This window comes from Capronia coronata, assembly GCF_000585585.1.
Source record: "Capronia coronata CBS 617.96 chromosome Unknown acBCG-supercont1.6, whole genome shotgun sequence".
Classification (NCBI taxonomy): Eukaryota; Fungi; Ascomycota; class Eurotiomycetes; order Chaetothyriales; family Herpotrichiellaceae; genus Capronia; species Capronia coronata.
This window is the reverse complement of record NW_006912898.1, coordinates 1,996,649-2,010,408: the sequence shown is the minus strand read 5'-3', so window position 1 is coordinate 2,010,408 and position 13,760 is coordinate 1,996,649. Positions and strand designations below refer to the sequence as shown.

Genomic DNA, 13,760 nt, shown 5'->3' with positions numbered 1-13,760 from the left:
GGAGCCCATCTCTCAGCCCGAATACTTCGTCAAACTCTGACCATCCCGCCCCTGTCAGGTTATACATTTCAATCAGACGGTACTCTTCAATCCCCTTGCGGAAGTCTACTGGCGATACAGGCTTCTCCATGGCTTGGTCTAATCCTTTCGTTGTCTGGTCAGGGCTGACAGCCCTCCTCTTGCTGGGAGTAATCGGTATCTTGTTTCACGATGTGATGCTATGGAAGCGAATGCCGCCGGGCCCGCAGCCATTGCCATTCATCGGTAATAAACTGGACGTGCCCAAGAAATACCCCTGGATCCAGTTCCAAGAATGGTCGCGCAAATACGGCCCAATCTATACGATCTGGTTTGGTCGGCGACCGACAGTCATCATCTCCGACCCCAATGTCGCCGTGGATTTGCTCGAGAAGCGCTCGCACAAGTATAGCTCGCGACCGAGGTTCGTCGTCATGGGCGAGATCTTCTGGGACATGTCGAGCATCCTGGTACAGCCGTACGGCAAGGACTGGTCGGTGCGACGCAAAGCATTGCACAGCGTGCTCACCCAGCGAGCCCTGCAGCACTACAAGCCCGTGCAGGAAGCAGAGGCGACACGGCTATGCCATCAGCTCCTCCAGCGGAGGCATGTGCCTGACGACCTCGACGATCTGCTCAACCGGTACACCGCCTCAATCGTTTTCACCATTGCATACGGACATCGCATCGACAGTATGCAGTCGCCCATCATCCGGCAGCGGATGAAAATAATGCATTGGAACGCTGCGATCAATGTTCCTGGGCGGTATCTGGTCGAGTCGTTCCCAATTCTGAAATATATTCCTGACATGTTTGCCCCGTGGAAGCGCGAAGTCAAGTCATGGGGTCTGGGGGAAGCCGCAGCCAACGAGCAGCTGCTGGACTATGTGCGCGAAGACATGGAGAACGCGAAGAAGCCCGGCGCGCCGCCTCTCCCCAACAGCCTTGCGAAGCAACTTCTTGAGGCGCGCGCCGCGGACCCAGCGTCCTTTGCATTGCTGCGCGAGCGGGACTTTGCCAGTCTGCCCTCTTCAGTGTTTGGTGCAGGAGCAGACACAACGGCATCGACGCTGTCGTCAGCAATTTTGGCCATTGTGACAAATCAAGAAGTCCTCGACGCCGCGCACGCCGAGCTCGATGCTGTCATCGGCCAGCACAGGCTGCCCGGGTTCGCCGACGAACCGGCATTGCCCTATATCCGGGCGGTGAGCAAGGAGGCCCTTCGCTGGCGGCCCGTTGCCGTCCTCGGCGGCACACCCCACGCCAGCACTGAGGCCGACACGTACCAGGGGTACTATATCCCCAAAGGCACCAACATCCTCGGCAACAGCTGGGCCATCAACCTGCATGAAGAATACTACCCAAACCCGGACCACTTCAACCCTTTGCGGTTCCTGGACACAGATCCAAAGGAGCTAAGTTATCTTCCGCCATCGTACGTGGCCAGTACAGCTGTGGAAAAGGGTCGGCCACATCCCAGTAAGCTCGGCCACAGCAGTTTTGGCTGGGGTCGCCGCATCTGCCCCGGTGCCGACCTGGCATCAAACAATCTGTTCATCGCTCTCGCCCGTGTGCTGTGGTGCTTCGACATCAGACCCATCAAGGGCGTCGTATACGACACGTACGACTATACCGATGGCTTCAACATCCGGCCGAATCCGTTCAAATGCGAGTTCAAGGTGCGCAGTCAGCGGCATGAGGAAGTCCTGAAGTCCGCTTTCGCCGAAAGCTATGACTACTTGGAGAGAAACTTCCCGCTGTTCAAGGAACATGAGATAGTCATGTAAGATCCTGGAACACTGGCTCATGGCAGCCGCCGCTGTATAGTTGATGAAACCCGCAGACTGTGCGATTAGCGTTCGCCATAGGTAGATTCGTATATGCACATTGAGGTGCGCAATAAGAGACATCGACTCTACCTCGCCCCTTGCATCCGTTTGATTCGTTCCTCGGCTGCTCTGGCTCTTCGTTCCCTTTCCAGCCTCATCCTCATCTCTGGCGTCAAGCCCCTAACCTCTTCTTCACGTTTTTCTGCACCTGTTTTCTCAACAACGGTGGCAAGTGTTTTGCCTGTACCAGCCTTTCTTTCGATTCGGTTCGCGTTGCGCTGCTCTTCTTCTTGCCGGATCTGATCCAGCTCGGCGTTTCGTCGCCGAGCTTCAGCAGCCTCTGTCGCCGCTTTCTCCTGTTGAGCCTTTGCATCTGCTTCTTCTTGGCTTATGGGTGCAGGAACACGTGCTTTCGACCAGTCGAAGCCGTCCTCGCCCAATTGGTGGCGGGCTATTCGGAAAGCATCTCTGGTTTTGGCATCGCCCGCAATTTCATAGGGCGTCTTGCCATCTCCGTTTTGAACGGTCGGATCGGCCCTGGCCTTGGTGAGCAGCGCCAACACCAGCGCAGGAGAGTTGGTCGCTGCGGAGAGATGGAGAGGCGTGGGTGCGTGGTGGTTGTCCGTGGCTGGGAAGAAGGCAAAATTCGGTGAAAGTTGATTCTTGGTCAGATACAGTAAGACTCCAGGAGCCTTTGACCGGCGAATAAGAGCCTGTAGTTGAGATGTGTGGAACTGAGACGACTCTTCCTCCTTACTCAACTTTGGCGCCGATGCTTTCGGTTTCAGCTCCTTGGGAGCTGCCTTCTCAACAGGCTGCTTTTCAGTCGATGGTTCGACCAGCTTCCCCACTTTCAGCCTCGTGAGCTCGTTGAAAGACTTTAGGAGTTCGGCTTGTGTCGCCCGACGCGTGCTGAAAGGAAATCCACGAATGCGTTTGTCGTTGCCCCTCAACACTTGGCCGTCGTATGGACCAAACAGTGTTCTTCTATTCGCGCTCCCGGTGGCACGAATGAACAGTAATTCCGCACTTTCTATCAGTTCCCTCCATTCAACCAGCACATTTCTGATATCCGTCTCCAAAGCCATCTCGTTGTATCGTCGTATCGATGAACCGGCAGAGTGGGCATTGCCTTTCGCATTGTCGTTCGCAGATTGTGAGCCGCCCTGTTTCCGCCTCGTCGTGTACCGATGGAAAGTTTTGTGGACCCTGACGACGGCGTGTCGTTCTTCCACGCCTCCGGGTCCCTTCCTCAACTCGGGGACTAGCGAAACGATCATAGCGGCAAAGTGACCACCGCCAACCATGCAGAGAAACCAGTGTGGGTCATCATGTGAAGAGTTTGTTCCATTCGCTGTTGTCTTTCCGCTTGTTTTTGCCATTGTCGGTTTCAGCTGTTTCCTCTTAAGGATGTCTACCAGAGAGGTTGACGCATTTGCCTGTTCTTCGTTCGTAAGGATGGCCCTGTACAAGCCCAACCCCACATCTTCGCCAGCTTTTGGGCTCGACAACCATAGAAGAGGGGCATTTCCGAAACCAACTTTCTTTGTAGGAATTTTATCAGGTTCCTCAGCCTCTTGTGAGATTTTGGCTTGTTTCCGCAGGAGAGCACTCAGTGTGGTGTCTCCGGGCTTGCCCTCCTCTTCATCTTCGTCTTCCGAAATCTCCGACTCAGATCCTGACAGCGATTCGTCCAAATCTCCAATCAATCTCACAAATGTGGCCTCATCAACTGGAGGCATTCCCTTTATTTTCAACTTCAAGTTGTAGCGGTGGAAATCGGACTTGACATGCTGCCGCTGGTCCTGGACGTTATGGAAGGAGACTTTGCAAAGGGTACATGATGTAGAGGAAGAAACTGCATCGACGTTCAGTGCGGGCTGTTGCACGGTTGATCCCTCTGGCTCTTCTGTCTTTGGTGGTTCTCCACCTACAGGAGTAAGGCTGTTGAGCAGTTCGGGTGGTAGATCGTAGACTTGGTACCATAATGTCAGCGCCGTCCGCGGAAAATGAATAGAAATCTTACCATAAAGTGGCCGTCGAAGCAGCTGATTCGGTTCATCCTCTTTCGTGGCCATCGTGGCGACCGCAATTCCCCTCAACCAACGCCACGAAGTAGATCTTCCCCGGCCCTCTCAAACCAGAGTATAAATGCTTGTAAAGAATATCTGAGATGGTCAGGGCCTGGCTGCGTCATAACCTGGAAAGGGCATATTGTTCAATACGTTACTCTGAAACAAATGGGCCTGAAGTGCACTTGTATCACGTGAGTTCGTGTTTGGTGCCTGCGCGCGACACGTCGGCAGCCTTGCCCGTTGCCTGCCGGCATTTGGCAGTAGTAAGTAGATCGGCCACTTTGAATACTAAGAACTTCCTTAGATCGATAGCTTCAACTGCTACTGTTTAACTTGCAAGCAGGGCGCAGCTGATGCCTGCCGCACCCTGCCTTGTACTGCTTCACCCCGTTCGATGTCTACAAAACCCAGTTTGATCTTTCAAACCTTCCAGAGTCTGCAAGTCTACCTAACCAAACCTCATTGCTGACCGTGTAGCAAAGATGCCACGCACCAAATCATCCCCCAAGGCCTCCTCTCCCTCCTTGCAGGGCGTCGCTATCGCTTTTGCCTCATACTCACCCACTGCTCATGACCACTTTGACAACAAGAACATCACCCAGGTGAAGGCTGAGATAGACAACTGCGGTGGAAATCCCGTCTCCCGAGTTGGCCAGTGCACTTACCTCGTCGCCAGTGAAGAACAAATTGACAGACAACTGCTGCGCATCAGTGAGGCGCTGGAGAATGGCGTGACAATAGTCTCCTATGACTGGCTAGCGGCCTCCCTCATATCTACTCAAGCAATCGATCCCCTTCCATATGTTCTCGCCCCGGCTGGTACCGGCGGTGAAGTTGACGCAGAGAGTGATGCAGACGACCAGCTTACCCCGCAGAAGTCGAAGAAACACTTGAAGCGTGGACGACAAGGTGAGGATAGTGGCGAGGATCACGCGGTCGCAAAGAAGGCCAAGCACTCTTTCCCGGCAACATCAGTGATTGGGCCGAAAGATGAAGCCTCTGCTCCCAAACCAGCAACCATCCGCGTCCCTGTGGATGTTACGTGCCGCAATGCTGATCAGTATTGTGTCTATGTCGATGAGAACGGAACACCCTACGATGCCACTCTCAGCAAATCCGACTCCACTGTCAACAACAACAAATTCTACAGAATGCAGCTTCTGCACCACCTTGACTCCGATGACTACTTCTCCTGGTGCCGTTGGGGTCGCGTTGGTGACACTGGTCTGAGTAAGATGTTCGGAAACGGGACATTGCAGTCCGCAATCCGTGAGTTCCAGAAGAAGTTCAGAGAGAAGAGCGGCAACACTTGGGCCAAACGAGATGTCTCACCATCGCCAGACAAATACACTTACATTGAGTTCAACTATGAAGATTCTGACAACGAAGAGAAACCACGTACACAGCAATCGACTCCCCGAAAGGAACGTGGCATTGATGAACAGAGCCAGACCGTCAGCAAGCTGGCCCCAGCTGTGCAGCGTCTGATGAGTCTCATCTTCGATATCCAACTCTTCAACAACACGATGGCTAGCCTCGATTATGACGCGCTCAGAATGCCACTGGGCAAGTTAAGCAAGAAGACTCTCCTCAGAGGTTACGAGGCGCTCAAAGATCTTGCGAATATTATCGCGGATGCTCCTGGCATGCCCTCAAGCCAAGCCATCCAGGAGAAGAGCAACCAGTACTTCTCACTTGTCCCCCATGTTGTCGATCGCAGATCTGTCCCTGTCTTGAACGACATGGATCTCATTAAGGTAGGCTGACATGACTCTTTTTGCGTGGTCCTCGGAAACCTAACAGACTTCCTTTCTATTTAGCGCGAGATCCAGCTGTTGGAAACACTGACAGATATGCAATTGGCGAACGAGATCATGAAGTCTGCCAAGATCGACAAGTACAAGCAGGAAAAGCTTCACATTCTCGATCGACAGTACCAAGGACTTGGAATGCGAGAAATGACCCCTTTGGATGATACCAGCAAAGAATTCAAGGAAATTGCCTCGTATTTGTGCAACTCGGTGGGTAGTACTCACGGCATAAAATACACGCTACGCGATATCCTCCGAATTGAGCGTGATGGAGAAGCCGACCGGCTCGACACATCCCTATACGCGAAACTCGGCAAGAAGAGTGACCGGCGTCTCCTTTGGCATGGTTCCCGCTGCAGCAATTTCGGCGGTATACTCAGTCAAGGCTTACGCATTGCACCTCCCGAAGCTCCTTCTTCCGGATACATGTTTGGAAAAGGCATCTATCTTGCCGACATGAGTAGCAAGAGTGCAGGGTATTGTGCTTCTTCCAGCAGTGCCGGAACAGGTCTTCTGCTGCTTTGCGAAGCTGAATTAGGCAAGCCGTCCCTCCGATTGATCCATTCCGACTACGAAGCAGCCAGCCGCGCAAAGAAAGCTGGAAGCATCTCTACATGGGGTGTGGGCAAGACAGCACCAGTACAATGGAAGGACGCTTCGTGCGTCCACAAGTCTCTGAAGGGTGTCAGCATGCCTGATGTCGCCTCGGTCCCTCCCGGTCCGTCCGGTGAATCACATGCCTCTCTACTCTACAACGAGTATATCGTCTACGACATTGCTCAGATCAAGCTCAGATACCTATTGCGGGTTGAAATGAATTGATGCAGGGATGCTTGGTTCGAGCACTGGAAGAGGATACTCCTTGAACGAAACCCTGGAAACAGCGCGACGACTGTGAACCCCCGTTACAGATTGAGAGGAGGTATGGCCGAACTGCAAACGAGCTGGTGTACATCGAATCCGAACTCTGACGAGCACCACATCGGGGCGAAGTGACACGGTGCATCGCGAGCTGGCGAGTTGCAATCAAAGGCGTCTTGAGTATTGCAGTATTGGACTTGTCGTTCAACTCAAGCTCGCACCATGAGAGAGAATTGGCACTGCGCACAATACCACCCGAGCGAGCTCATACAACAACATTTTCCACTGCAACGCGATCAAGACGTATGGTATGGTATGGTATGGCATGCCATGACTATGGAATCAGCGAGACAGACGAGTTTTCTGGTGGAGGACAGGTTAGGTGCTAGATGCTAGGGCTAGAGTAGAGTTGAGCTAGAGAGCTTTTGCAATGAGCGCGAAACATGCAAATCTTGTCAAAGTCGTTGTTTCTTGTTCCGGTTCTAGTCATCTCATTTGTCGTCCCTACCCTCTCCAGGGTGCGCTTGTTACATTGATCCGTGCCATAAAATGACCCTGCACTTTTCTGTGGTTTATGTCCCATTTGTCCCCTTTCGCCTTCAATTCTCTCATTGCTTGTTCTGAGAAGCCTTGAGCCTTGTTCGTTTTTCAGGTGTTCTAGATCTTCTGGATCAAAAGTGCCACCATGACAGGTTGTGCCTATAGACTTGGCCTGCATCTTCCATCAAGTACCCACTGCTCGAGTCCGTTTTGTCATGCTCCACTTCTTGCCGGCAAGACGAGATGGATCCATGACATTCGGCCTCCCTCGACTCAGAAAGCCCGCTCATGGTATGCTGCCGCGTGTCGTCGGCGGACCACGCTGTCCCTGCGAAACCTCGGTTCGGGATGTGGTTGAGGTCGGGGTACAGCAACAGGGAGAGCAACAGGGCCCGGGTTGGCGTTGGCGTTGCGCCTTGTGAAGATGCCACCGAGGAGCGCTAGAGCGTCGTCGATGAGAGAGTCTACGCTGTTGTCGTCATTGCCACTGTTCCGACCTGTTCCATTGCGGTTGCCGTCGCCCTCGTTGTTTGAGACACTACTTGTGGAAGTGGAGGTGGAATTGGCATCGGCAGAAATAGTAGCGTTGGCATCGGCGGTCGCATTTGCATCGATGGAGGCAGTCACGTTGGCATCTGCAGCAGTAGCGTTGGCAACCGCAGCCACAAAAGCTATATTGGCGGCGGCCGAGACGTCTGTGGTATTTGCTGCTGCTGCGGTTGTGTTTGCAGCAGCAGGAGCCACAGCAGTGTCTTTGTTCTTGTGATGTTTGCGGCTCTGCAGGGTATTCCGTTTAAATCCCGTTGGGACGGTGACGACGTAGGCCGACACGGCTGGGGCGAAGTAATTGGGGAGGACAACGAGGGCACTCAGGGCCAATGAGTGCTGTATGTGTAGGGCTTGTCCATAGGCCAAGACAGAGGGTAGGACGAAGAGGGAGAATGTGAAAAGAGCGGCGAGAGAGCGAGCCATGATGGAGTGACGGGTTTGGAAGAGAGTCAACAGCCTGTGTCTTGGATTGGATGGGAAAGGAAAAGAAAAGAAAGTGAGATCGCTGATCAGTCAAAGTAGAGATGGCGAGAGAGAGAATGGATAAACCAGGACCAGCCTGGCCTGTGATTGTAGAGAAGGAGAGATCTGGCACGGGATGAAGAGGAAAGCTGCCTTGTTGTCGACGACGTCGTGACTTGATATAGGTAACCATGCATAGGCTGCTTGAGAGGTTAGTCGTTCCCCAGTCCCCGAATCGGGGATGTCTTTGTCTCATCCACGACTTGAGACTCGGATGAAATGGATAGCACCGCTTTTCTCTCACGGTTCCAACGTCGTCCTCGTGCGCCGAGGAACCTTAAGTCGGTGCGGGTCTAGGCTTCGCCAGGGATCAAGGAGTTGCATGTCGATAGATTTCCTCGAATTGGAACAAGGTGATGGAAGCTGCCACCACGCAAAGGGACGGGAGCTCTGGTCGTGTCGAGGGAGGGATGTACCTTACCTATTCGAGACATGTTCATTGCTGGCAGACGTCGACTGATGCTACAAGTGATGAGGCGTACCGAGTATGAGCGCAGCCGTCACATTGACATGGAAGGAAAGGATTGGCTGGAAAGCTGGATGCCGTGAGACAAGGAACGTATGGAACATGTCAGGTGGGGGGCTGACAGGGGGTGACAAGGCTGAGCTTCGGCGGGTGGAGCGGAAAGGGGGAACCGTTGAATGCTGAAGGTGTTACAGCTCCAATTCCCGCCCTTGGCAAGCGATCTGTCAGGATGTATTTGACATCAGTATGTTGGAAGTCGTCGTTGTCGTCGTTGTCGTCGTTGTCGTCGTTGTCGTCGTTGTCATCATTAAGCATCATCACCGTCAATAATAATGGAGTGTAAAGAAAAGGTGAGGCAGTTTCACTTCGGTGACATTAGGTTTATGCTGCAATGCTGTTGGGTATCTCTCATTTCATGTCTCGTAAGATCTCGTGTTATACATATGGTCACAATTGGGATTCGCAGACAGAAGTAGATTCAATCTCCACCCAGTCTGCGACCAGCTCCTCGACCAGTCCAACTGCCCGAGAAGCCGCTGGTCCATCCTCTGGCTTGTTGCTGAGGCACAGGTCTGCCAGGTCTAAAGGTCGTGCCGTAGGCTTTTTGAGTGAAAGCACTTCGATCGGCTCCAAACAGTCGCTTGATTACAGCTGGAGTCTGTATATAATTTCTGCCGCCTTGGAAGGTCGGATACAACCTCGTGAGGAAGTCGTAAAGGTGCGCTGCAATGATCCCCATGCCCTGTTGCAAGGCCGCTTGCGGGCCGCCCATGATCAGGGTCAGCGTGAGCATTGCCCATGGTAGCAGCTCGACGGGGATCTCAACAATGATGAAATGGGCTTTTTTGCCTCGGTTGTCTTGGGCGAAGGTGTAAATAAAAGCGAGGAGGAGGGCTTGGGTGAAGATGTGACCTCCTAGGACAAGTCCGCCGGTTCCCTGCGCCAGAGTTAGTCGATGCCATTTTAAGACACGGATTGCTTTGTCGCAACAGTAAGAGATGCTAAGTGCAAAGTTGAATTGTAGGAGGCCACAACCGCCAGACGCAATTTGGTAGATCGCGAAAAGCTTTCTCATTCGAGCCCCCACCATGCCTGCACCACATACAGTCCTTTTGACAGATTTGCGAATGACAGGATCTGTACGTGCCGCAGGGGTAATCTCCCTCGATTCCAGGAACCGCTTCAGCTAGGCATGCAACTGGGCGGGCAGATATGCCGAGGTTTGGATAGAAGGAATGACAAAACAAGGGGCGTGATACAGGGCGAGAACAGGCACTTACCAATGTGACTGTGGCAACGAAGACCACATAGGTAAAGAAATCTCCCGGCTGCGTGAATCGAGGGGAATTGAGCTCGAGTCCGGAAGCATATGTGTACACTATACACTGTTAGAACCTAACGTCGACGTAGAGAACAGGTGACGCACTGAAATAGAGGTCAAAGACAAAGGAGAACCCGCCCCCAGTCAAGATGAAGGATGAGAGTAGACGCCATATTTCTGGAGGGAATTTGAAGATCCATGGCGAGTGGAATACGATTGACATGGGGTTCAGGAGGCCTCCATGGACAAGAGCAGATTCCACAAACATGGCTGCCACAATTGTCCTGCTCAACTGTTAGTTTGTCGAGCTTGCAAGAAAAAGGGATACAGATTACTGACCTGGTGACTGGAGGGGCACTCCAGAATCTGTCCATGATATCGACACCGGCGCTCATCTGTAAGTCGTGTCTATGAGGACATACTAGTTAACTCAATGAAGAGGACCACTGCTGAAGGACAAGCAGAATTGATTGAATAGCTGGTGATGGTTGAAGTTGACACTGTGTTGCGTCGCCTGAAAATTGAAGCTGGAAGACAAAAGAATCACCGTGCCAAGAGTCATGATGCACTAAGCCCAATCTCGCCTAGTGGCCAAATCCCAGCAGCTCCGCACGAGACTCGCTGAAAATGAACTTTTTCCAACCATCTCTAGATGCCGCAGTCCATACCATTTGCTTGATCGCAATATCTACAATTTGCACGCTTTCACCTGGTCTCAGGTCCTTCTCGTGGGATACATCTCCCTCGGGTTGACTTGTTGCATTGTTATTCGGCCTGTATTCATAAGGACCTGCCTGCGGCGTGCCCTATTCAGCCTCCAATTTCCCGCGACATCTTCTCGCCAAAATGGCGAAGGTCGAGAAGATTGAAGAGGGCGACTTCAGCATCAAGCCCGAAAATGCCACACCCGCGATTCCTACATCTGAATGGCCTCTTCTCCTCAAGAACTACGATAAACGTGAGCATTGAACGACCGCCGCAAAGCCTGTCGCACTGAAACTGATATCTCTCTCCAAACAGTACTCGTCCGCACTGGGCACTTCACTCCAATCCCGTGTGGCTGCACGCCGCTGAAGCGCGATATCAAGTCCTACATCTCTTCTGGCGTGATCAATCTCGACAAGCCCTCCAACCCGTCCAGTCATGAAGTCGTTGCATGGGTCAAGCGAATTCTTCGAGTCGAAAAGACCGGTCACAGCGGTACCCTCGATCCCAAAGTCACCGGATGTCTTATTGTCTGCATAGACCGAGCCACACGGCTGGTCAAATCACAACAAGGTGCTGGAAAGGAGTACGTGTGTGTCATCAGATTACACGATCGGTTACCCGGCGGCGAGGCACAGTTTGCGCGAGCTCTGGAAACTCTGACCGGCGCCCTCTTCCAACGACCTCCTTTGATCTCTGCGGTGAAGCGACAACTTCGTATCCGAACCATCCACGAGAGCAAGCTGTATGAGTTCGACAATGACCGGCATCTCGGCGTGTTCTGGGTGAGCTGCGAGGCCGGAACCTACATCAGAACGTTGTGTGTGCATCTCGGATTGCTTCTGGGTGTTGGCGGACATATGCAGGAACTGCGACGAGTACGGAGTGGAGCCATGGATGAGTCCAAGGGCATGGTCACCTTACACGACGTTCTGGATGCACAGTATGTGTACGACAACAACAGAGACGAGTCATATCTCCGAACAGTTATCTCGCCGCTCGAGAGTCTCCTAACCACATACAAGAGAATCGTGGTCAAGGACAGCGCAGTTAACGCCGTGTGCTACGGTGCAAAGCTCATGATCCCCGGTCTGCTCCGCTTCGAAGCCGGCATTGAAATCCACGAAGAGGTCGTGTTGATGACCACCAAGGGCGAAGCCATTGCTATCGGTATCGCACAGATGTCGACTGTCGAGCTGTCCACCTGCGATCACGGTGTTGTCGCCAAGGTCAAGAGATGTATCATGGAGCGAGACTTGTACCCTCGACGATGGGGCATGGGACCAGTGGCTCTGGAGAAGAAGAAGTTGAAGTCCGACGGCAAACTTGATGTAAGACTTACTGCCCCTCACCTACCAAGATCCATTATGCTCATAGTTCCCGCAACATTGTATACTGACATTCTCTCCAGAAATATGGTCGACCGAATGAAGCGACCCCAGCCAAATGGACCACGCAATACACCGACTACAACGCCCCGGCCTCCGCCGAAGGCACATCCGCCGCCCCGGTGCAAGAGAAGACCTCGCAGTCCGACGTTCTCGCTGCACCGCCTGTGGCTCCCAATGGAGAATCCGCCGAGAGCATGGACCTGGATACGAGCACCGCGGCCCTGGCGCCTCCGGCTCCCACGACCAACGGCGAAAAGGAGAAAGACAAGAAGCGCAAGAAGCACGACAGCGAAACCCCCGAGGACCGCGCCGAGCGGAAACGCAGGAAAAAGGAGAAGAAGGAGAAGAAGGAGAAGCGGAAGAGCGCCGCCAGCAAGGCCGACGACAGCGACGACAGTGACTAGTCGTGTTGAGCCAACTAGGTGAAAAAAAGGAATGGAGGGCGAATCTTCCCGGTCTGCAGCAATGGATCGGAAAATGGGGGTTTCTTGTGTAGTCGATTGTTCGGTCTTTCGTCCTCATAACCGTCGGATTTTGTGGGGAGGAGTTTGATATGTGGGCGACGTTGTCTTGTTCATCCCGGGCTGGTGTAATCTTGTGCTCATTAGCTGTGTGAATGCGGCAATGGAAATGGAAAATGAAATGGACAATACTCCTCATCCAAGATTGGAAAGTGTCGTAAACTCGAAATATCAACCTCATCAAATATCTGGCTTACATGGCCATATATGTACCTTTCCTGCTGTTATTCGTTGGTACCCCACGGTATCAATGTACAAATGAGTCAATGGCCGGACTTGGTGTTGATCCTTCCATCACTAACCGACCTGCTCTACTACTGTTATCTCTGATGACGTTTTGGGAAGACTCGCGAGCCTGATCGCAATCATTCTGGCACCTATAGTCAACGAGCTGGAAAACAACCTGACAATTAGCACGACCTACTTGCTATGCACACATAAAGATCGAACAGATGGCAGCGAATAAGAATTGGAACAGTGACTTTCTGTAATGGAAGACAAGATAAACGAAGGTGGAAGCAATCTAAGAAGTCATCCGCTGATGGAAAGACAAAAAAAAGAAAAATAACACTAGCATGTAGTATATGTCAAGAAATTTCAATTGTGGTCGCTATCAGAACAGCATCCCTGAGTTGTATGCGGTGATTCTGTATGTCTGTTGGGTTGCCCGGTGTCTCGAGGCTCTCATATAGGATGTTCAAAGCGCTGGATGGCGCTGCCTCCCGCTGACGCACGGATGCTTCGGTGCTCGATAGACAACCGCTATGGTACAGGAACGCTCGTTTTAGGTCGTGAAACTCCAGACCCGCATGCAAGAAGCATAAAGCAGTAGAGGCGCGACGCGAAAGAGAACCGCGGCCGTACAACGACAATGAGACTTGCGACCAAGATCAAAAGTGCATTGGTCAGTCTTTTCAGGACAACACAAGTGCCTTGCATCAATCATTCCACCAATCGCAATCCTTCAACTCGGATCCAAGCATGGTGATGATGTATCTTGCAAAGTCTGTGACTGCAGATGGATGGTTTAGCGGGACCTGGTCTTTCGCTCGCTTTCGAAAAAATCGCTTCGTGAAGGTCGTATTCGTGTAGGATGCACGAGTGCATCCTCGAGTCATGTACAAGCGCATGTGCGCCGCGTGAAGCAGAGA

The 13,760-nt window shown here is 52.5% G+C and overlaps 6 protein-coding genes across 6 annotated transcripts; 3 read left to right on the top strand and 3 right to left on the bottom strand.

Annotated features, from left to right (window-relative positions):
- Nucleotides 1–128: 128 nt before the first annotated feature.
- A1O1_07384 (uncharacterized protein) lies at nt 129–1,805 on the top strand (the record flags this gene model as incomplete). The annotated part of the gene is made up of 1 exon (XM_007728254.1): nt 129–1,805. One exon carries the CDS (start codon nt 129–131, stop codon nt 1,803–1,805), a length of 1,677 nt encoding a protein of 558 aa, XP_007726444.1.
- A 128-nt stretch (nt 1,806–1,933) lies between these two features.
- A1O1_07383 (uncharacterized protein) lies at nt 1,934–3,925 on the bottom strand (the record flags this gene model as incomplete). Its single annotated transcript, XM_007728253.1, has 2 exons — nt 1,934–3,822; nt 3,874–3,925. The coding sequence occupies 2 exons, from the start codon at nt 3,923–3,925 to the stop codon at nt 1,934–1,936; spliced, it is 1,941 nt and encodes a 646-aa protein (XP_007726443.1).
- A 479-nt stretch (nt 3,926–4,404) lies between these two features.
- On the top strand, nt 4,405–6,555 carry A1O1_07382 (uncharacterized protein; the record flags this gene model as incomplete). The annotated part of the gene is made up of 2 exons (XM_007728252.1): nt 4,405–5,679; nt 5,743–6,555. The coding sequence occupies 2 exons, from the start codon at nt 4,405–4,407 to the stop codon at nt 6,553–6,555; spliced, it is 2,088 nt and encodes a 695-aa protein (XP_007726442.1).
- Nucleotides 6,556–7,407: 852 nt separating this feature from the next.
- On the bottom strand, nt 7,408–8,106 carry A1O1_07381 (uncharacterized protein; the record flags this gene model as incomplete). The annotated part of the gene is made up of 1 exon (XM_007728251.1): nt 7,408–8,106. The coding sequence occupies one exon, from the start codon at nt 8,104–8,106 to the stop codon at nt 7,408–7,410; it is 699 nt and encodes a 232-aa protein (XP_007726441.1).
- A 1,043-nt stretch (nt 8,107–9,149) lies between these two features.
- A1O1_07380 (uncharacterized protein) lies at nt 9,150–10,260 on the bottom strand (the record flags this gene model as incomplete). Its single annotated transcript, XM_007728250.1, has 3 exons — nt 9,150–9,608; nt 9,952–10,049; nt 10,098–10,260. 3 exons carry the CDS (start codon nt 10,258–10,260, stop codon nt 9,150–9,152), a joined length of 720 nt encoding a protein of 239 aa, XP_007726440.1.
- Nucleotides 10,261–10,838: 578 nt separating this feature from the next.
- A1O1_07379 (centromere/microtubule-binding protein cbf5) lies at nt 10,839–12,492 on the top strand (the record flags this gene model as incomplete). The annotated part of the gene is made up of 3 exons (XM_007728249.1): nt 10,839–10,950; nt 11,013–12,028; nt 12,109–12,492. The coding sequence occupies 3 exons, from the start codon at nt 10,839–10,841 to the stop codon at nt 12,490–12,492; spliced, it is 1,512 nt and encodes a 503-aa protein (XP_007726439.1).
- Between the last annotated feature and the right edge of the window lie 1,268 nt (nt 12,493–13,760).